This window comes from Lytechinus variegatus, chromosome 3 (genome assembly GCF_018143015.1).
Source record: "Lytechinus variegatus isolate NC3 chromosome 3, Lvar_3.0, whole genome shotgun sequence".
Lineage (NCBI taxonomy): Eukaryota > Metazoa > Echinodermata > Echinoidea > Temnopleuroida > Toxopneustidae > Lytechinus > Lytechinus variegatus.
Window position 1 is genome coordinate 31,144,005 of NC_054742.1, and position 23,886 is coordinate 31,167,890.

Here is a 23,886-nt window from a genome sequence, read left to right on the forward strand (position 1 = left end):
ATCGCGTATAGCTATGAATTTTCGCAAATATTAATTTTTATGTTTTTATGGGCATAGAGCAAATTTCGGCGGAGCAAAATTAAAGTTAGCGGAACTTGTCTGCGGAGAAATAGTCGGTGAAACAAATACATACATGTATAGGCGATGCATTTATCGCTGGGTGTAAAATAAGGAAGTTACGACATTTTTTTTTCAATTTTAGTTTTCAAAACAGTTATGCACATTCTGACACGAGGGAATTAATGATGTTACTCCTTTACTTTTCTTCTCTATTTTATTTCATGTAATATTAAATATTTCAATTTTGTATCTGCTTTGATGATAAAGAAGTACCCAATTTAAAATGTTCATTGAAAATTAAAGTTTAATATTTTGGAGGTAAAATGAAAATATTTTTTATTAAATAGAATATGAGTCATGACGCAATTGGCTCTCTTGAATTTTATTGTAGGATATGGAAAAAATGAAATGAAATGAAATATCATCAAATTATTTTCTTTCTTCAAAAGTACCAAGTAGCATTACTGGTTCCAATCATGTTTGATGTTGTTTGACAACCCTTAGGACTTTAAAATCATCCTAATTTATGTCATTTTTTTAGGGAAGGCAGAAGTTCCTGATTAAGTCGATAATTATTGAATATTTGTATTAAAAATAATAAAATCATAATCAAACTGTGTAGCGTCATTCATTTTCACTCACTCATTTGCTTACTCAATGTAGTATTGCTTATGTCTTCAAATTCTATGTAGTTTTCATCCACCAACGCGAACGTTTTAGATATACATGCATATCATTATTAGTGTAATGTGCTTGTATGTGATTTTATTATTTAAATGAGCAGTTATTTCATATACATAAAAAAACACGATGATAACAATATCATGTACAGAAAAATAGACAATAACAGTTAAAACAATCATTAAAACGTTATTACGAGCGGGTTCCATTCATACATACTTTCCCTTTCTTTCAGAACCCCTGAAATAAAAGATTCATATCGATATATATCCGGCTGCAAGAGTTTCAATTTGAGATACATGAACAACGTACATGTCAATTACTGGTATTCGGTGAGGCAAATTACTACACAAGTTTGTATCACACGGGGCTGGTTTTGATATTTGTTTAAAGCTTCATATCTTCATAGTGCTTTCCAACAGTCTGTCTCCTAATAAAGAAATTAAGATAAGTCACGTGCCATACATTGTAGTTCATAGATCGGTTTAGTAAAGTCATGCTGTAATTCATCATGGATTATTTAAGTGTAATTGTGTGCGAGATCTGTAATTGTATACCATATTTCCTTATATGTACTTCCTCATACTATGTATACAAATGCTTTGAATTATATTGTACTGTAGGGGCGGCACCACGTGGGTAGAGGGCGACCGTTGCACTTGACATTTCAAGAAGGGGAGGGGGGGGGTTGTTGCACCCACAAATGTAATAACGCCCACAAATGTAATAACACTTTACCCACAAATGTACTAATTTTTGATCGCCCACAAATGTAATAATGACTTTACCCACAAATGTAATAAATTTGAAAGGATTTTTGGCGAATCCGTTCTAAACTAAAATCCTATAGTAATGCGTTCATATAGCACAAAAGTGCAAAGTCTTTTTTTCAGACCGGGTTAATAAAAGATCAAAGTACAAGTCCAAAGTCTTTCTTCCAGACCCGGTTGTTTCAAAAATTATAATATAGATCCAAAGTCTTTTTTCCAGACACGGTTGTTTAAAAAATATAATAAAAGTCCAAAGTCTTTTTTTCCAGACCCGGTTATTTCAAAATTTATAATATAAGTCCAGTCCAAACTAAGATACGATAATGATATTCCTGTGGAAAAAATGGGAATCGAGCTTAGTCTTTTCTCCAGACCCAGTTAATTAAACTGGTGGAATTAATGTCTTTGTTGTTGTTTGTGAATATATGCACTAAGAGTAAATTGAGAATCAAGCGTAGTCTTTTCTCCAGACCCGGTTACCTGTTATTTAAACATTATGAATAACAGTTTAAAAACAGTATAAAGGCCCCCATAATCTTACTAATGCTGGATATATAGCGTAGTCTTTCAGCCCGACCATTTTTTCTTAAAAAAAACGCTAATAGTAAGAATTTAAAAAATAAAAGTTTAAGACCAAACAAACCTTCAACATAAGAACCTGTTTTAAAAGAGGTTTAGAGTGTTGTCTTTATTCCAGACCTAAAACAGTTACGAAAAAAAATCTTCTAACATGAGACCTTATATTCTTATTCTCGTGGAATAACACGAGTTTTTAAACGTACTCTTTCCTCCAGACCCGGCTATTAAAAAAAAGTAACTGAAAAACTTCGAATCTAAGACCAAATTTCCAAAGTTTCACCCAGTAAAAATATGTCTTTTTAAAATAATACTACTACCCCTACAAAACATTGTAATAACGCGTGGGTAAAGCAGACATCCTTTCTGCAGACTTGGTTACTATTTGAAAAATAAAATAGTTTTTACAAATATTCTAAAACGAATACCCAATAATCTAATTACTGTGGAACAACATGAAGACCGATTGTCGAAGATCGACTTTCCTCCAGACACAATTATTTCAGGAATAAAAAATCAATAAAACTCAACCCCCAACAACGAATCTAAGAACCAACAATCCTCCAAATTAAGACCATGCATGTAGAAAAGCACACGTTTAGAGCGTTGTCTTTATTCCAGACCCGGTGATTTAAAAATGATTTAAACAATCCTAAAAACAAAAGACTCATATTCTCGTGGAATAACACGAGTATTATGCTTAGTCTTTCGTCTGGACCCGGTTATTTAAAAGATAAAGAAATATTGAAAAAAAAATGACAGATGAGACCAATCTTCAAAATTAAACCCACTTAAAATGCTTGGGCTTAGAGTGTTGTCTTTACCCCTCACCGACGTATATCATAACTTTTGAAACGACCGGGTCTGAAAAAAAGACTTTAGACTTGCATCATTATTTTTGAATTAACTGGGTCTGGAAAAAAGACTTTGGACGTATATTATAATTTTGAAACAACCGGGTCTGGTAAAAAGACTTTGGACGTATATTATAATTTTGAAAAACCGGGTCTGGAAAAAGACTTGGACTTGTACTGTAATATTTCATTAACCGGGTCTGGAAAGAAGACTTTGAACTTTTGTGCTATATGAACGCATTACTATGGGATATTAGTTTAGAACGAATTCGCCAAAAATCACTTCAAATTTATTACATTTGTAGATAAAGTCATTATTACATTTGTGGGTAAAGTGCATTATTACATTTGTGGGTAAAGTGTTATTACATTTGTGGGCGTTATTACATTTGTGGGTAAAGTGTTATTACATTTGTGGGCGTTATTACATTTGTGGGCGATTATTACATTTGTGGGTGTAACAGGGGGTAAAGGTGATAAAATCAGAGAAAAAAAGGCCAGGAAGTTGATGATAATTGAGAGGGGCCTGGGCCGTGTCACTCCATAAAGTTCTGTAATTCCACTGAGAGAAATATAGCATCATCTTTAGGTCGCCTTGCCTAGCTTAGCTACCCCTCCCCTCCGCTCTCCGCCTCCCCGTCAAAATATCATAGCGTCGCCCCTTCTGGGTTCCATTCCATTCTGCTGTATGTACTTGTTTCTTGAAATAATGTTATTTCTTCTAAGATGTCCTTATGTATCAAATTTAAGGACTTTTGATGTTTATCATTGTACCACATTGTTGTTACGAGCACTGTCATCTTGTTGCTTCGTTAATCTACCAATATTTTCTGTGTCCTTTTCATGTTTGTCCTTTGCTTTAATTTGTCTTTTGATGTTTTTTTTTTATTTTACTCACATGGCTCAAATTGAAACCAATTGCTAACTATTTGTAAGTGGGATTGAACAAAGTTCGTATGTTGTACATTTTATTATTATTATTTACGACTAGGATGTCACCTTCGTCAAAGCAAATGCAGTTATAATTATGAAAGTAAAGTTTCCATGAATTACAATTTTAATATTCCTTGCCTTTTTGGGCGATTGGTGATACAATTAATTTGTTGTATATATCTTCGTTTTCATCGTTCTCCTTCTATCACAGGTTCTACCACAAGTCCTTCAACAAGCACATGTAAGTCCTCACTTATTATTTTCTTTGAAATATATCTTCAAAAACGACCATATTGAAAACGTGTCAATTTGTCCAGATAGAATATATTTCGCCATCTCATAAAGTTTAAAAAAGCGTCTGTAATTAAAGATAGGCCTACTGATCTGTACGGGTAAGTCCTATGTGTGCTCCACTTGTTTGAATTTATACCTAAAGTTATTTTTTTATTTCATTACAATCTCTTACCAAATTCTTCTTTTCCTGTTTCAGTCTCTATATTATAATTAGCTGTTGTTTTGGAAGACCGATGCCTCTGTATAGTTGTGTTAATAGAGTTAAATGTATAATGATGATCCATATAAGTCGCTGAATACCTTAATGGAAAAAAAATCTTATTTCTGAAATTTACCGAATACCTACCTGTATGCAGCAACATTCCGAACCTCATACAGGAAGATATATGATGATAAAATAAATAATCAGCAACAGTGACTCTTTTAACCCTATCTAGGCCGGGGTATTTTGGGAGTTCATATGGCCGGGGGGGGGGGGGCCTCCCCCCTTAAGATCTCGGCCGTCGACCGCGTGATCGCGTTGAAAATTGGCATGCGGGTTGCCTGGGACATAATCTACAAGATTGTATAGTGATTTATTTCATGCGAATTACTATTAAGTGTTTATGCTAATTTATGCGTAATTAGTATGCGAAATCATACTTTTTCCTCTAACTCCCTAAAAAATGCTCCAAATGTACTAATTTTTGGTATAGAAACTCTTTGTGGTGTTCTTAGCAAGTTTACATGAAAAAAATTGCGATATCAAATCTTTTTTCTTATGTATTATATTGTTTTTTGCAATTTCTTATGTATTTCTTTGTTTTTTGACCTTTTGTTTTTCATTGTTTTTTCAATGAAATTCGTTTGGGACTCGTTGTGATCATAAAAAGCATAAAATAAATACATTTAGACCAGCAAAACTAAAAATAATGATGCATTTAGGAATTTTGGTTGAAAACACAATTTGCATTGACTTTGTACACGAAATCACGTTTTTGAGCAATTTTTGGTCTGACATGCACTTACATAATGTTCAGTAATTTCGAAACCACGTACCCGGGTGACGCAAAATTGGTCTCAAAAGTTGCGCAAGACTTGAAAGTAAAAAGTCAGCGGGCGGCGCAGTCAAAAAATTTCGCGCTGCGAAAATATCGCGCGATTCGTTGAGGAATAGATAGGGTTAAGTCATTTTCCACATGATAATGAACATTAGTTATTAAATTTCCATTAGGTTTAGTACTATACTTAAAGTCTTTAGTACAAGGGAATTAATATATTTCAATTATGCAACCGTTTCCCACAACTCCTTAAAGAAAAAAAAGATTGGTTTAGTTAAATAAGAGTTTAAGAAGATTCAATTAACCCAGTAAGTATTGCATTATGGATGTATTAAGGGATACAAAAAAAGTGTTGAAATCTAATGTTCAAAATAAGTATTAGCAAATAGCAATTTTCTGGAGCTCGGGCCACGACTTTACTCGATGTGAAGGTTTTAGATGATTTAATATTAATGTGATACTTCTATTCAAACTGGCCGCATAAGACAGTGTTGTCACAAGGACACTGATCTTTACAGATAAGTCCTCCATTTTCTTCATGGCACAAATTCCACAAAGTTATTCAGAATTATGTTTTTCTTTTGTTATTGACCAACAACAATATGTTCATGTTTCGTTTTTTTGTCTTAGAATAATGTCGACAATCACCCTATATCTTGTTAAAACTAACTTTTGCGTTATTTCTTAAATCTATTTTTATGCCTGCAGTAACAACCGAATCAATTGGTAAGTTGCACGAACAATGAGAAACGAGAACACAATGTCTTTGCGATAATCAACGTTATTTTGATTGTAAATAAAGAGCCTTTTTTAATAGGATGAAATTGTAATTTGTCAACAAATTTTCGGCATTACTCTGACTTTCATTACAGATCGTGCATACGATCTTAAACAAATAGTAATGACAAAAACTAATTCCTTGTTAAGTTTATTTTGTAATTTCTATGTATTCCGTCCCTCTGATCGTAAAAGTATTCAAGGAAGCCACCAATCCATGTCACCTATGCAACCGTTCCCCGCATTTCATAATTAGCTACGACATGATTGAGGGCCTGTTTTAAAGGGGTGGTCCCGGCTGAATATATTTATATCTCAATAAATAGAGTGAAATTCACAAAGCAAAATGCTGAAAATTTGATCAAAATCTGATAACAAATAACAAAGTTAATGAATGAAAAAAATACGGTGAAACAGTTCTAGGCACGTCTTAATGAATATTTATTAGGTGGGCTGATGATGTCATATCCCCTACTTGTTCTTTTGTATTCTACTATATGAAGTTAGGTTTATTAAAAAAAAATGTTCTACTAAGGATTGACAACTGATAAAATGCATTATTTATTTTGCAATTTATTTCATCATAATGGAGACATTGACAAATCATTTACACATTAATTTCATGAAAAAATATGATTATGATTTTATGTAATAACGTAAGAAAAAGGAAAGTGGGGATGTGACATCATTAGCCCACCTCATGAATATTCATGAAGACATGCCTAGTTTTTTCACCGGAATAATGCAAATTTTTACAATTCAATTACTTTGCTATATATTTGTTATCCGATTTTGATCAAATTTTCAGCATTTTGCTCTGTTATTTTTACTCTATTTATTGAGATATAAATATCTTCAGACGGGAGTATCCGTTTAAGACCACTGAAGACAGTAGACGAGCTCCCAAAACAAACTTGAATATTTTAGTGCTATTAATATAGCTCGGACGACTGTACTGTCCTTGATCTGCTGGTTAGTGTATAAACATGATAAAATGTTTTTCTTTCCTTAATTTATTTGAAAGATATTCAGAATGGGCTTGGTTATGCATGAGTTTGATTAAACCTTACAAACTATAATGTTTATAAAAACATGCTTTCTGAGAAACGGGTATTTCTGGTCACTTGTATTTGCCACTATCTTTGTTTTAAACAACTTTTACTAATTGACAATAATGTCAATATGTGTTGATTTCCTCCAACAGAATCAACAACGTCTGTGGTTACGCCTTCTAATTGTACAACCGACCCCTGTACTACGCATGGTAAGCAAAAAATATTGCACATTGGTATTCGAGCTATCTGCTCGCATTCAGTTTGGTCCCCCCCCCCAAAAAAAAAAAAAAAACAGTGTGCACATACAATGTACCTTTTTTTCTAGTTATTTAATAAAATTTTACTCCATCAAATATCCAGGCCTAATTATTCCTGATATGGTTACAATTAACCTTGACTTTAAAGACCGTTTTTACTGAAACTTATTCTTGTTGAAACCTCTTGAATTTAACTTTAATGTTGCTGAAATTGTACATGCTTTGATGTAAAAAAAACAAAACATTTGTGTTAGTTAATGTATTTCATCAATAAATCAATGTATGTAATTATCTTTAAAAGTGGGCATTAAAACATTCACAGCCATCAGAGGATAATTTTATTTTTTGTGAATGCTAATCTGTGGGCCACTCTGTTTCTGTATTTTGCGGCTTATGTCATTCTTCGGATTTTGAGAAATATTCAATATTATACAAATATTGACTATGGTTTGTGTAATATGAACATTCTTTTGACCGCCGGATTTGTATTTAAATATGAAAATATGATCACGAGGGAAAATATTAATCCTTTAGGTGGTCCAAAGAATGTTTTTTTTACACATCCCATCCAGGCGCGCCGGAACACTTTCAGTTTTGGGGGGGCAAAATCCCGAAGGGGGCACAATATTTTTGACAACGTGAGATACCGAAGCGATCGAGGGGGAGAGGCTATGGACCCCACCCCCCACGGTAAGGATTTTGTGTAAAATGGAGTATAAAAGTTGCGTTTCTAAGTGCATTCAAAAATAAATTTCTTGAGAATTAAACAGTCTTGGAGTTCTTTTTGCTCCTTCTGTTTCCTCCGGCCGGCCGGCCCTCCTGACCCAGCCTGGTGTTTCTTCGTGACCAGGGTCGCAGTTCCAGCAAATTACGAGCCTTATTGCAAACGAAATTGTTTCAAACCAGTGTAATATAGGCCTTTTAAAGACTTTAAGATGACAAACATGACCGTACGCAGCCGGGGGCCGCCGATCGAGAGGGCAAAATTCAAAAAATTCACCCAAAGTGTGCACGAAATCCTTCAATTTCATTCTAGAAAATGCAAAAGCTCCCCCATCACAAATCCCCTCGCTCATACGTTTCTTCGAAAATTTAGGTCTTGCAGCCCCACCCACTCCCGGGTTGTTTTTTTTTATTTTTGCAAACGTCCATGAATAACAAAAGCTGGGATGAACCAGAGAAAATAGCTGCCATCTCGATCTGACTAGTAACAGGTAATGGGAATAAGTTTTGGAATCTAAAATACATAAGTGCTATATAATTATGAGCTGAAATAGTATCAGACAAAACGCCTTCCAATCATGCCAATGAAAAGGAATAGAGGAAATACGGGGCTGTGGAAATATCTTAAGATTTTTTTTATAGTAGAGCACTACTGTAACGCTTATTTTTTCTTTTATATTATTTACATTTTTATTCATATCTCGGACAATATCTTCTGGTCAAGAAGACACTTTCACAGATGATTTTATTTTGTTCATGTCCAAACATCGCTAAGTTGCTTTCGAGTGGGATTCACCATTTTTACAAATTATAAATTATAATCCTCTACACATGATTATTCTGAGTGTAATTTTCTGATAACATGTCTATATTGAGTTGAAATGACCTTGGTATTTTCTTTAGGGCACTGAATTGTTATTATTATTTGTTTGGCGTCACCTGTGCCTGGGAGGCGAAAAGCGAACTTAATCACTATGATCCACAGGTCTCTCCTCCCGATATAACTGATTGGAGGGGGGGGGGGGGGGTGCAGGTGGACCTCGACACCGGGGTTTCCCCCTACTCTTATACGAATAGTGCAGTGGGTTCTTAACGTGCAAAAGTGGTGACTCTCCTCTACACGGGGCCTCCATTTAACGTCCTATCCGAGGGACGGAGTGTTTTCCATTGTAACATAGCCTGCATCTATGAAACATGGGAGAGACGTTTACACACAACGCACTGACTTCAGTCATCCGCCCAGGGTGGACTCGAACCTACGATCTTTGGTTCGACTTCGACGGGCAGACGCGTTCCAACACCGCTTTCTTGTTATCACTGTATTAACTAAATTTAAATTTAGTTGAAAATGAAATAATTGAAACAAGTTTCTCGAGATGTTATGGTTTCTGGGCTTGATAGCTATGACATAGATTCCATATCTTGCTCGAGTAACTAGTGTTCACGCGCGTTAGTTATATCGGGTCCGGTCTGAGCGTTTCTGGGCGACCGCGCGTTTGTTAGACGACACAGCCAGCATCATAGAATTATAAACCTAATCATTGGTGGACCACTATCAATTTGCCATTCGCTTTTAGTCTGAAATGGATTCATTAAAAGGTTAAACGTTATCACACTGTAATAAGATGGAAAAGGGGCTTATCAAAGCTATGTTTCACAGAGGAACTGTTCGTCAAAAGACGCGAGGCTTACTATGATAATGTATTTGCCCCGTCAGGGGCAAAATTTTTTCATTTTTGACAATGGAAATGACAATTTTCATGCAGAAAAGTGCCTTCATTTACCTTTGTCCTTAAATAATTTATCATTTTTCATCTTTCAGGGGGGCACGTTGGGGGGGGGGCAAAATCTCGTTTTGCCCCCCAAAATTTTATTTGGGGGGGCAAGTGCCCCCCCTGCCCCCCCCCCCCGCTTCCGGCGCCCTTGATCCCATCAGTCAATATCTGTTATATTAGATAGCCTCTAATGATGAATATAAAGTTAGGCTTAACGATGCGTGCAACATGTTTATGATATTCAAAGTGATTGATTGAACTGGTATAGATCTAACATTAGATCTTGATCTATATATATCTAAGTAACGTTAGTCTAACGCAGTGAATTACCCTTTTCTATTCAAATCAACTTTGTTTAGGCCTAGCCCTAGATCTAAATCTAAGTTCGATCCCAGTCCAGGTCCAAGGCAGGTCGATAATGCATGGTAACATCTAATCCACAAGAGGGCGCCATACACGTAAAAAATATATTCATGGACCGGTTAGTCAATATTCAGTGCGTCCCAGAATAAACGAAACCGAGATTTAGCGATCATTTATCATAACTTAATCATAAATAGAATAGACAAATGACCTACCAATTCAATGCTTAGAATCTCCTCTTTCATCTGGTATTACTTATTATTCCTCATTCACGCATGAGTGAGCAAAAACAATTCGAAGAAAGGATGCCAAAAATTTGGCGGGGGGTATCTGAATTTCAAAAAGAAAATCACATGAATAAAAAGTTCAATAACTGCTCTTTAATTTTATACCTTAACCACAGAAAATGGTTAAAGGGGAATCCAGCCTTGGCCATAAAATGTTGCGTCGGGAAGGAGAAAAATAAATTTAACAGAATGGTGAAAGTTTGAAAGAAATTGGACAAGAAATAAGAAAGTTATAGCTGCTTTAAAATTGAGATCACTAATACTATGTAGATTTCAAATTGGCAACTCACTAAGTAAATTATGACAAGGGGCAAGGACAACTTTCTCATAGGCCATGTACTTTATTATCAGGGATTTGTGGTTTTCTCCTAAGTACCCATTCCCCTGGGGCAGGAATCTAAATATAACCCAGGTAGTTTATTGTTTTATGTCCTCATGAAAGAAAAATATAATTTGAAATAAAACTTTTGGAAAAAATGACATTTTAGCCAAAATATGTATTGGAGTACATGGAGGAATAGTCCTTGCCTTACATCACTATGACATCCCATATGCAGCCAATTTGAAGTCTCCATGGGTATAGTGATTACCAATATTTACAACTTTTAAAAATTCATAACTTTCTTGTTGTTTGTCCAATATTGTTCAAACTTTCACCTATCAACCTGTCTGATTTTTCTTTTCCTTATAAAAACAATTTTTTATTTGGGTTGGATTCCCCTTTAAGAAGTAAAAGTTATGATCCCTCGAAACAATGCTTGTATTTCCATAATTTCATTAAATAAACGTGTTTTCACCGGTTTCCAACAGAAGCTATCGCACGGTAACAAAAGACTTAATGCATGGCTGATCGTCAACAAAACGGAGTGTCGATTGAGTTTGAACGCGAGCCGTTAAACCCCTTCATTTTATGAATTTATTGAAATTCAAGCCTTATTTCAAATAACCAGAACTTTGTTATTTCTTGACCATTTTATGTAATTGAGGTATCAAATTAAAGAGCAGATATTGAACTTTTTAAAAATGTGATTTCCTTTAAAAAAACCAGATACGGCCCGCCAAGTGACTTTTTGGTATCCCTTTTTCAAATTGTTTTTGCTCACTTATGCGTGAACGAGAAATAATCTAAGTAGTTTTAAATGAAAGAAGAGATTCTAAGCTTTAAAATTGTAGTTCATTTGTCCATTGTATTTGTGATTAGATATGATAAATCATCGATAAATCTCGGTTTCGTTTTTTGTGGGATAGAGGTATACATATTTCAACATTCAAAATGGGAGCGCACAGAGCTAGCTCATTGGTTTTGACAATCATAATTGAAAAAGAAAAAAAGATGTTTTGAGAACTTTGTGGAATATACCAAGAGAATATGTACCTGACAATTGACAAATTAGATAATGCAGCGCGACCTGCAGGCGCGGATCCAGGAGGGGGCCGAGCCGGCCCCGGCCCCCCCTATTTTTTGACAACCTGCAGAAAAAAGTGTACTCTTTACCTTGATAGAAACTATGAAAAACAGAAAGAAAGGTAAGAAAGAGGTATTTTACCCATGATGGGTAATTTACAGCGTCGTTACGACCCCGAAAGGATACCCCAAAAAAGATGAGGGGAAGAATTGGAAAAAAGACTTAATATAAAATTTTTCGCTCGCGCTTCGCGCTCGCATTGCCTGTGTAATGAATCCCATTCAAAAGGGCTAAATGACACTAATATATAACCAATATATATACAATATATCCAGTCCTGATATCAATGTGCACACAATTTTTTAGCTCGCACATCAAGCTTTCATTATTTTGTTTGATTTACACAAATTGTTAATGTGTATCAAAATGTTCAGCTTGCGCTGCGCGCTCGCATTGTTTGATTTGTGAGAAACCTATGCTCTTTGGAAATTCTCACCAAAATTTGTCAAAATGCTCCTTTATCATGTCAGTATATCAAACAATTAAGCTCATGCTTAATGCTCGCATTTAATTGTTTGAGACACACAGCTTGTTTATTTAAATAAAAACGCGCTTAGACTGTTCATTTTTTTCAGGTCGGAATATCAGAAATTTTGAACTCGCGATTCGCACTCTCATTATTTAATTGGTGATACTTGTATCCTCTTCATTAATCACTAAAAACAGTCCTAATTGAGTCACTTTTCACGTTACTATATGATAAAATTTCGGCTCGCGCTTCGCGCTCGCATTGTTTAGTCGGATACTTATCTTTGTTCATGATTATAAAAACTGCTCTGAATCTTCAGTTCTAAGGACATAAAATATAAAAGATTTTTAGCCCGCGCTTCGCGCTATATATTAAGACCACATGAGATACCTTATAGCAATAAATACTAACATATACTTAAAACTTCAGTCTTTAGTTAGGACTACCCCCTGAAAAACCAACAAAAAAAAAGCCAGATTGTAGCGACCAATCAAAAAAATGTTGATCAAAATATTTTTCGGCCCCCCCTATTGGCGAAAGCTGGATCCGCCCCTGACCTGAAAACGTTAATACTCCGATTATGGAACTGACATTTCACAATTTTTTTTGAAAATAAATTCGTAAATCGAACAAAATAATGAAAGCTTCATGTGTATATTGACTGCAAAAAAAATAGGCTCCATTTCAACCTATTGAGCAAGATTTATATCTCATCGAACATGTAATGCAAAAAAAACGCGAACAAAAATTTTACATTTTTCATATTATTTATTTCATTCTAATATTTGTTTTCCAAGACTTCCCCTCACGTCACTCGTCTTCTATTTTTCTCCCTCTTCTTCTTTTCTCCTCTTTAGTTTCCCTTCCTTTTTTCTTTTTTCCTCCCCCTTTCTTCTCTTTTTTTCCTCCATCAATAGAGGGTGGCAGGCCTCTCAGCCCCCTGGATCCACCTATGATGCCACCCCCTTGGGACTTGTAATGAAGTTACAAAAAGAAGAAAGTAAACATTAATTAAAACGTCCACACAGTTAACATTGTCGGTTGAAAAGGAAAAATATAGAATTGTCCTTTGTGAATTGACCTTTGTGAACGAAACGCAAAACCTTTCGCAAAAAATGCAAACAATTGTTTTTATGATGAAAACGAAGAAAATTGTAGGAAGTTAAATTTGGGCTAAACGAAAAATCAATATCTGATTGAGCCACAATGCCTAACAATAAATTCTAATTGTATCATATTTTTTTTTATACATTTACATACATGTAGATACAAAGCCATGCAAAACAAGCGAATTACATATCATTAATTTGAACTCTCAAAAATAAAATTGGTTGCTCAAGCAATCCTATCGGTCATTATTGATCAAATTGAATGCGCATTTCCTGAATTTCATGGCCCAAAATATACATGAAATATGAAAAAGTACATTCGTTGATTTGTAAGACCATTAACGAACCTATTTGCCTTAGAACGAGATCAAAAGCACATGAGAAATATTGAAATGATCAAATTGGAATAGTCTTGACCATAAATTTATTTGAAAGATTATAAATGAATACAGTGTCTTTAATTGAATCCCATTGCCTGATTTAAAAATTTAAATGACTGCTATCTCCGGGAAAACGATAACGCGTGAATTTAAATGCACACACATTTAAGTGACTCTATGTGGGGTGTCGTGGTCTAGTGGTTAAGATTCGTCTTTCAATCTGAAGGACGTGGATTCGATTCCAAGCCATGGCGTGTTTTCCTTCAGCAAGAAATTTACCCACATTGTGCTGGACTCAACCCAGGGTGGTGTTTCATAGAGCTGTTCGTAAGTTAAGAGCGACTTTAAGAACGACTGGTGATCATTCCTTACGCGTTAAACCATCGCCTATATACCATTTACCAAAAAAAAGGATCACCAGTCGTTCTTAAAGTTGCTCTTATACGAACAGCTTTATGAAACACCCACCAGGTGAGATAAATGGGTACCGGCAGGAAATAATTCCTCAACAAGCTGTGCGCACCGGATTTGCTAGACTAACTTAGCAAGGGTAATATAGGAGCAACTTGAGCACCTATAGCAAGGTGGAAGGCGCGTAGCCAGGGGGGGCGGTCGCCCCCCAAAAAAGTGTCTACAAAAAGAAAAAAAGAAGGGAAAAGGGAGAAAAAGAAAAAGTGAATGGAGAAAAGGGCATAGCTTTATTGTATTTTTTTTCCTTGTTTTTTTTTGTGAAACATGTCAAAAGAGTAAAAACCTAAATGGGATGTTCTTTTCTCCTTTCTTACAAAGTTTTGCTCCCGCCCCCATCCTTTTTTCCCTTCCCGGCCATGGGAATAGCATTCTTGCCAGAAATTATCATGGGTAGTATGAAAAGTATGTTTTTTAATAGCACTGACACAAAATTTCGGCTCTTTTGTTCAGAGCGGGTAAACTTTTATACCGTCACTCCCCGAATCCCCAAAGGCCTTTTATTCCGCTTTTCAGCAAGCAATTTATGCAAAAGTAGGTATGATGAAACTTATTCTATATCGCTTCATATCCATCTCCGGTCCTGTTTTGGTTCTGTGCCATTGATTAAAAATTTTGAATATCACTGAAGTTTCTTAATCATACAAAATGAAGCGTTTAATATTATGAGAAAAATTACACAATTTTTTTCTTCCAAAATAAGTCACAGAAGGTTCCGTGCTTCGCGTGCATGGGAAAGAAAAAGTCCCTCTTCTGACTTCCATCATCATTTTCACATATTTAGCTAAATTTTTCTTCGTATTATCTACGAAATTTCAAAATTAAAGCAGGTTAAAGTTATAAAATTCAGAGCTTGTCACTCGCGGGAAGAAACGTTATCTCCCCGCATATACCATTTTTCTCTTCTGTTTTGCGAGTTAAAGAAATTTAATTTGGCTAAAGTTTTTACAACAAAATCTGATGTGACTAAAAGGTAGTCACTTTATATCACTTCTGTTCTCATTGTTTTCTTTATAAAATGCCTTAGCTTTTGCGCTTCGCGCGGCAAGAGGAATTATTTTGAATTCCTCAATCTTTTCCCATTTTGTGGGCTCTCATCTTTTCTTTTGAAAACAGGTTTTTCTTTTAATCATAGCAAGTCAATTGAATTCGTGTTGGTAAGGATATTAGAGACGCAAGAGGCGTCTTCTTTTGATTGAAATTTGATAATATATCTAAAACTTCGGGCTCCGCGCGGGGACTCTCCCCCCCCCCCCGCTCCCTGCCTGTAAGCGTTGGCACACTTCGCGTGCACTTACCGCCCCTCCAAAATGAAATCCTGGCTACGCGGTTTCAAGGTGGATACGTGTGGTATACAAAGCCTACATTATTGTAATATGAAATCGTACGGGAATACCTATAATGATAATAATGAAAATAATATTGATCATAATAATAACAATAATAATAATAAAACATAAAATAATAATAATAATCTGCCACAAAGCTACCAAAGGGAGAGTCGACGTTAGGGAGAACCATCGGTTTATTCCATAAAGCAATTGGTTTGGTGGCGTTAGAAAGATAGAGATAAGGGTGAATACAAGAATATGAAGGAAGTGACTGCACAAACGGTAAGAGTTTTAACTTCTTCCCCAACAATTTACTTTGCAGAAAGAAATGATCCACTATTAATTGCGTTATGCTGTTCCATACCCGCCATCGCCATTATCGTCGTCGTCATCATCATCATATGGTATAAAACAAGGTACGTAGAAACCAAAGCACACCGTTGTTGTGACACAATACATACTCAAATGACCATTCTTTCTTTTTAATTACTTTTGTTATTTTCCCCATGTAGGAGAATTATCGATGCACCCCCCCCCCAGAAAAAAAAATATTATAGTCCAGTCATTTTAACTTTTCACTTGGAACAAATTGCAACAGAATTTATTCCAGTGCAGAACATTTCTTTGAGGTCCATAGAAGACCATACTAAAAGTGTTCTAATTTGCATAGAAATTATGGTTAATTTTGGTCATATTCGCTCATTAAGTTTACGTAGCAGACGACGCTAGTGTATAGTATGTACTCAGACCCGATTACAAATCATATCAATTCCGGCCTCGATATACTATAAACATTGGCTTCTTCAAACGGCTTATGCCGAAAGGGTGGGTGATATCGCGTTAGGGTGTGTTGACATTAACGCGAAGATTCGTCCAAAGCCCCCCCCCCCGGCTTGGCCGAAAGGGTGCGCTTGGAGCGTTACGTCACGTCGCGTTCACTGGAACGCATCCATTCGTCCAAAGCCCCCCGGGAAGTGCCGAAAGGGTGCGTTTTATTTTGTTTTTAATAATAGGCCTAATAATAATAATAATAATGATAATAATAATGATAATAAGAAGAGGAGGAATAAGAAGAGGAAGAAGAAGAAGAAAAAGAAGAAAAGAAAAAAACGAAGGAATTATTTTAACTACAATAATTATAATGATTAATCCAAATACTAACATGTTACTAGTCCTATGGATCATAATAATAATAAAAAATAATGATAATGATAATTATAATAATAATGATAAAAATAATACTTAATGATGATGATAATAATAATAACAATAATGATAAGAATAATAATGATAATAATAATAATAATAATAATAGTAATAATAATGATAGTGATAATAACAATAATGATAATAATAATAATAAAGATAAGAACGATGATAATAATGATCATTATAATAATAAAATATCACAGATGATTATCATCATCATAATCTTCATCATCAACATAATATAAATAATGACAATAATAATAATAATGAATTATAATAATTAATAAAAATAAAAAACAAAATCATCGAACGAAGTAAGAGGGTTCGAACCTGCAACCACCGGTTTGGAGGCGCCGCTCTCAACCAATAGAGCTATTCGTGCATTGCAGCCATGTCGTGGTCATTTCTTCTCTAAGTATATAATCCCCTGGTATTGCGCAATGCCCGAACGCACGCCGCGCTACATTGTCTCTGGTGACGATAATGTCGAAACGGTGATACGACGAAATCGACTTCCTTTTCCGCAGAATCATGCATTTTTCAAGAAAGAGTGATGCAAGTACTTGCTTTAAAATATTCTTAAGACATTTCAACGATTCATTTTGATTCTAGGTAAGTTAAGCTTCTTTAAACTCGGATCATTTCTGTCGCCACTGTTCAGATATGCTTCTGCAGCGATGAGCGGATCGCCCTGGCTATCCGTCCGGCCGTACTGTACTAGGCCGTACGCCTTCACAATTGGCCGCTGAGTGTACTGAACGCGAAGGTTCGGGAAAAGCCCCCCCCCCCCCCGGTTGTGCCATTCGGGGGCGTTGTCGACACTGACGCGCCCTAACGCTCCCAACATACCCTTTCGGCCAAACCGGGGGGGGGGGGGGCTTTGGACGAATCTTCGCGTTAGTGTCAACACCCCCCTAACGCGACAGCACCAACCCTTTCGGCATAAGCCTCTTCAAACTATCGCTTTATCATAAATATCAGTAAGCAAAGATTTATACTACAAGAACATTGTTACTATTAACATTAAATTCGATTCTATTTGGACTGTATATTATTGTTTAACATGGAAGGGTCTAGGCACGGAAACTATCATATGCTAGTCACGTGACGTTGTACACCAAAATAATGAAATTTTCTGCTTCCTTAATCTCAGAGTTCAAGAGAAAAATAAGATGAAGCTATCAGACCTGCCACATCCTATTTTACTACTATCAAACTATATTTTGAAATCACCCCTTTTCCGTATTTTGCCAATTTATGGGAAAATGTGTCAATTTGGACCCCCTGAAGAGGAAAGGGGTCGATGCGCCGTATTTTGCCAATGTCTGGGGAAAATCTGTCAATTTGGAGCCCCTGAAGAGGGAAGGGGTCGATGATAAAAAGTTACTTAACCATATAGCAAAAATGCCTTTTGCCTGAATAGGGGCGGGGTCCAAAACTGCGATTTTGTTTTAAGAAAGAGGGAAAATAAGCAAAAAATGGTGGAGAGACTTCGGGAACCCCTGAGGTGGTAGGCTTTGCTGAGCCAGCACTTCTTTATTGTAGTTGATAGAGGAAATCTACCTTTTTTTTTAAATCTCCAAGTGGTTACGAAACAATGAAAGAGGTTTGCTACATATAAAAAAAAAACATTTTTGCATCAATGACTGCTCCGAATTGATAGATTTTTCTATAAATAGGCAAAATATGGAAAAGGGATGGGTGACTTCGGCAGATCCCTGAGAGGTAGGGTTTGCTGTGCCAGCACTTCTTTGTAAGTAGCTGATGGAGGAAAATCTAATTTTGTTATCTCCAAGTGGTTCCAAAGAATAAAAGTGGTCTGCTGCAAAGGGGGAAACGCCTTTTATCTCAATGGGGCTCCAAAATTTTACAAGAAATGGGCAAAATACGCAAAATTATTGGGATTATTTCAGCAGCCTCTAAAGGATGTAGGCTTTGATCTGCCAGCCCTTCTTTATACCAAATAGAGGAAAGGTTACTCTTTCGTTTCCAGGTGGTTTTAAAACGATAAAAGAGGCTTAAACTGTAGCAGAAACATTTTTTGCCTCAATGAGGGCTCTGGGTTTATAGATTTTTCCATAAATTGGCAAAATATAGAAAAGAGGTGATTGTCTTTAGCAAACCCCGTAGGGGATAGACTTTGCTGTGCCAGCACTTCTTTAGATTTAGCTGATAGAAGAAAATCTATTTTTTCATCCCCAAGAGCTTACAAAACAATTAAATCGGTTTACTGCAAAGGGGGAAACGCCTATTGCCTAATGGGGCTAGAAATTGCGAATTTTCCAAGAAATGAGCAAAATACAAAAAGGGGTTGGTGACTTCGGCAGACCTCTTAGGGGGTAGGATTTGCCGTGCCATCAATTCTTTATATGAAACTGATAGAGAAAAGCCTGCTCTTTTGCCTCCAAGTGAATTATTGACAATAAAAGTGTTTTTCTTTGTAGCAAAACACCGCTTTGTCACGTAGGGGGCTCCAAAAAGCACGATATCTTTAATAGTTGAGCTACGGATAAGGGGGTAACTATGACAAGCTATTGCGGGACTAGGCTTTGATGTTCTTGAACGTAATTGCATGCAGCATGCAGAGCAATGCATCCTCTAACTTTTTCTAAGAGATTTCATTAACATAAAAGTTGCTTTAATATGTAGAAAAGGCCCTTTGCCCACGTATCAATTTAAGTAATATACACCATTCTATCGCTATACGTCATTGTATTTACGCGTGTTAGGCACACCAACAAAGGCGAGGCAAGACCGATTTAATCTATTGTACTATCTTCAAAGGCATGCCAGCGAGCCAGCGATCGCGTTGTAGTCGATATCAGACTGGGACACGGACGTTGGTTTTTGGTGTCATTCCCGACCTTTCGTTTGAGGACGCGGACGCTTATTTACAACGGTAGTTGACTTTGGAAGGGACTTTTTGGGCCCGTCATCATGGTCGTAACACTCAGTCCTGCAATGCAAATTGTGTGACATGAGATTTTTTTTTCGTTTCGCATCTGCGACGGAAACATTCAATATGCGTTTCGTGCGCAAAATTCTGGTTGCTACTATGGTAACAGCGATTTATCCGATTGAGGACGACTTTCCAAAGCCACATTTGACTCCTCCTAGAGCTCGAGAGGCCGCCCGGGGGGGCCACTTCCATTGATTAGTGGATACCAGGAGCGACCACCCGTAAAAGGGGACAGAGTGGGCAGGTACGTTACGTATATAGGCCTATGTAACGTTATAAGGGTGTCAAAACGATGTTTAAAATGCTGAAAAAAGGGATATCCATACTTGTACGATTTCACAAGCCAAATACTTGTTAAGAGATGCATTTTAATAATCTGGAAAAGAATTGCTTCCCTTGTTCAGGGTATTTTTCGAAACCCCATGGTCATGATGGTCGTGCCTGGTATCCACTCATCAATGGAAGTGGTCCCCCCGGAATTTGAATCTAATCCCATTTCTGGGGAATGTAAAACATAATGCCCCTCACATCGTGTGCGAGAGGCATATCGTCTGTGTATAAGGGGTAAACAAAAGAAACAAAGAAACAAAAGAAACAAAAGAAAACGAGTTCAAAGGTATCGCATATGATGTGTACATATCAACGCATGCGAAATGTTCGGCTGGAGAGGTTGATCTGATCCATGAAATCAATTGCCAGTGATCCACCAATAATCCACATTAAATGTAATATCGATTCGATGGACTGTAATGGTCTATATTTAACCTTTCATTCAGTAAGTTTTTCCTCACTCAATATGTTCTCGATTTGTTTGAAAAACCACTTTCCATGTCATAATCTATTTTACGTCCTGCATTTCGAATATCTCCAGCCATCAGTCGTAATATACATGCATGTATGGTGCGGGTGTCGCGGAAAGGGATTTTGCACACGAAAAGCAGATTTGTAGGGCCTGTAACCCCCCTGTAACACAAAGCTTAGCATTGATCGTAGAGCAGTTTTCTACGTTTGATTCTATTGACTGTAATGCACAATCAATCTTAAAAATCAAGTGTATGATTAAGCGTTAACTTTTGTGTTAGGGGACCCTAATACTAGCGTCCGTGAGGATTGCGAAAGGTCCCAATTTTATCGCAGTATCGCATAATACATTCGGATGGACAAGCCAGTTCGTAGTTCCTTTCTGCGCATGATCAAAAGATTCTACGCATGATCAGAGCGAGGTCAATTTTGTACTAAAGTGACATGGTGGTTTAAATCTAATGAGATAAGCACCAACTTTCATGTCTTGATTATTCATATATTCTTTTGAATTGTGGTTTTCATTTACATCCACAAAAAACAACAATGCGTCCACGAACGACGGGTATTTCACAGTTTGCCAAGTACATTGTGCAACATGCTATGATATGCATTCAAAGAAGGAATGCAACAAATACCTTCATAAAGTGTTCATTGGTGTGCTATTCTAGTCACCTGGTCTATTCAATTTCTTTATCCTGCTATGTAAGGCAAGCTTACGTAATATCTTGCTTTGAAATCTGCCTATCATAATGAAAGAAATGAAAGGTCATTTGTCCAAAATTATCCATGAAGTAACTACGAACTGGTCTATTTGCCCTAATGCTTAGTTCACACCAACGACGAATGCCGCGCTTTAAATCGGCGATCAATTCGGCGTCAATTTATTTAATAAGTTCACACCAACAGCGCTTTGATGGCGCTTTAAAGCGGCGTGCAAAGCGGCGGCAAGGCATAACAAAGCTTAATTAAAGAGTAAAGACAGTAATAGAGCATGAGAGAGCTTTGAGCGATTCGGGACATTCGGCAAGAGCGCCAAATTTTTTAAAACTGTTTATGCCAAGTTCACACCAACGGCGATTTTTTTTTACTTTTCAAAAAATGTCACGATCTCCTCAGAATATTTTATGCTCTGATACGCTCTGATACGGAGTTTGTTCCCGCTTTGGGCGACAAATTATTTATAAAAATATATGCAGCAGATACATGAAATCATTACATCTTTGGCAGAAGAACACTGTAAAAACTGTGGTGTTAAAACTGACACCAGTTGGTGTTAATAGAGGACCACACCCTGAGGTGTTAAAACTACAGCCAGAGATTGAACATAACTCCAAAGAGTGTAAATATAACAACCAAAGGTGTTGTAATAGCACCCATTGGTGTAAAACTAACACCACCAATTTAACACCGGTGTAAAACAACTGGTGTGGTCCTCTATGTACATCGGTTAACACCACAATTTTTGCTGTGAACAAAATATGGAAGTTCAAGTACCTATAGGATTTTCCACAGGGGGGGCAAGACCGTCCGCCAAAAAATTTGACAAGCAAAAAGGAAGAAAAAAAGGTCTTCAACCTCGTCAGGGGGGGGGGGCAAAAAAGGTCTTCCAAGCTCGTATGGGGGGGCAGGGATACGTCCTTTGCATGGGTTGTGGCTCGTCAGGGCCCCCCCCCGTGGGTACGCTAGTGCAGAGTATGAACCATCTGTAGACATGGCCTTTGTCTCCCTGCTATATAGCTACATCCTAGCCTTCGAGGCAGAGGAGAGAGAGAGGAAGAATGTCTCTACCACAACTACAAGGGGTTCTTCTCTTTACCACTGCTGGCAGATGGTAGATGCAGAGTACAAGTTCATCGTGATTGAGCTGGGAGGTAAAGGACAAATGTCTGACAAGATGGGTCCATAGGGCTGCCCCCACCATGCCCTCTCTCTGGAGAAAATCAGCCTGATATTCCCTACTTCATCCTGGGTGACGATGCTTTTGCCCTGAAGAGCTACATGATGAAGCCAGAAGAGCGATGATAGATAAACAGAGGATCAGCAACTACAGGATCTCAAGTGGGAGAAGAGTGGTGGAGAATGCCTTTGGCATCAGGGCCAACAGGTTCCGGTGCCTGTTGTGAACACTGAAACAGAACAGAAGGTAGATAACGTCAGAGATTTGGTGGAGACTGCTGTGGTGCTCCACAACCTGCTGAGGAAAGAGGGTGGCGCTGGCAGCCAATGCGGTGGACCACGAAGATGAAGGGCACAACTTTGCACCAGGGGCCTGGAGAGATGGACCTCACTGGGAAGATGTTCCGCAACCACCTGCAAGGGGGAACCTCGCCATTGTGGATGCCAGACATCAGAGTGATCATCTCAGATAATACTTGGGCTCTCCTGTGGGTGCTGTTGACTGGCAACAAAGAATGGCTGGGGTGGTACTTCATGATTGTGTTGAGAAAGGAGTGGCTCAGATATCGTCAGAAGCAGATGATGAAGATAAAGACTTTTGTGTCTGGAAATAAGAACATTCTCCCATATGCACACTTTGTTTATTTTTAATATAAGTTCCAAATAATTTTTGTATTATGTGTACTTGTGAAGATGTTATTATCATCGTTGATGTTATTGTTGTTGTTGTGTATTTCATCTGCTTGTAAAAATATAAATACAGACTTTATTGACTTTTTACACATGAAAAGTCAGATAATACTACTATTGTAAATCAGGAGTAAATATTTAAAAGAATCAAGTTGCAGAATTTGAAATTTAGATATTTGCGATAAAAGATCTTTAAAATACGCAACTTTTTGTTAAATTGATTATTAAAAATTATTACAAATTGATTTTCTTACTAATTAAAAAATTAGTAAGAGAATCAATTTCATATGTTAGATAAATAACCCATATTGTAACAGAGAAAATAAAACAAAGGACATAAAATATAAAACATAATAAAATAAAAAAATGAATTATAATATTAAAAAAATAGAAAAAATTTGTAGAAAACTCAGAGTTTTCAACAGATTTTTTCTATTAATTTTTATTCTATTGTAAGTGGGGTCACCGCTTTGAACCAAGCTCTCTTAAACTCTGTTTAGCTTTCCTACGACTTTGTTAAGCTTTGTGACGCTTTGATAAGCTTATAGCTCTCCCCGCTTTACGTAATCCGTGACAGATCGCTTCAAATTTTTAAACAGTTTAAAAAAAAAATTGGCGCTCTTGACGAATGTCCCGAATTGCTCAAATGACGCCGAATTG

General features: G+C 36.7%; 1 protein-coding gene across 1 annotated transcript in view; it reads left to right on the forward strand.

The window, feature by feature from the left end:
- LOC121410759 (pheromone-regulated protein PRM7-like) overlaps positions 1–23,886 on the forward strand; it is a 43,017-nt gene that overhangs the window by 12,377 nt on the left and 6,754 nt on the right. The window contains exons 4-7 of the mRNA XM_041603044.1: positions 4,086–4,115; positions 5,917–5,934; positions 7,190–7,249; positions 15,991–16,084. Of these exons, the coding sequence (XP_041458978.1) occupies positions 4,086–4,115; positions 5,917–5,934; positions 7,190–7,249; positions 15,991–16,084 (202 nt within the window). The remainder of the gene's footprint in view (positions 1–4,085; positions 4,116–5,916; positions 5,935–7,189; positions 7,250–15,990; positions 16,085–23,886) is intronic.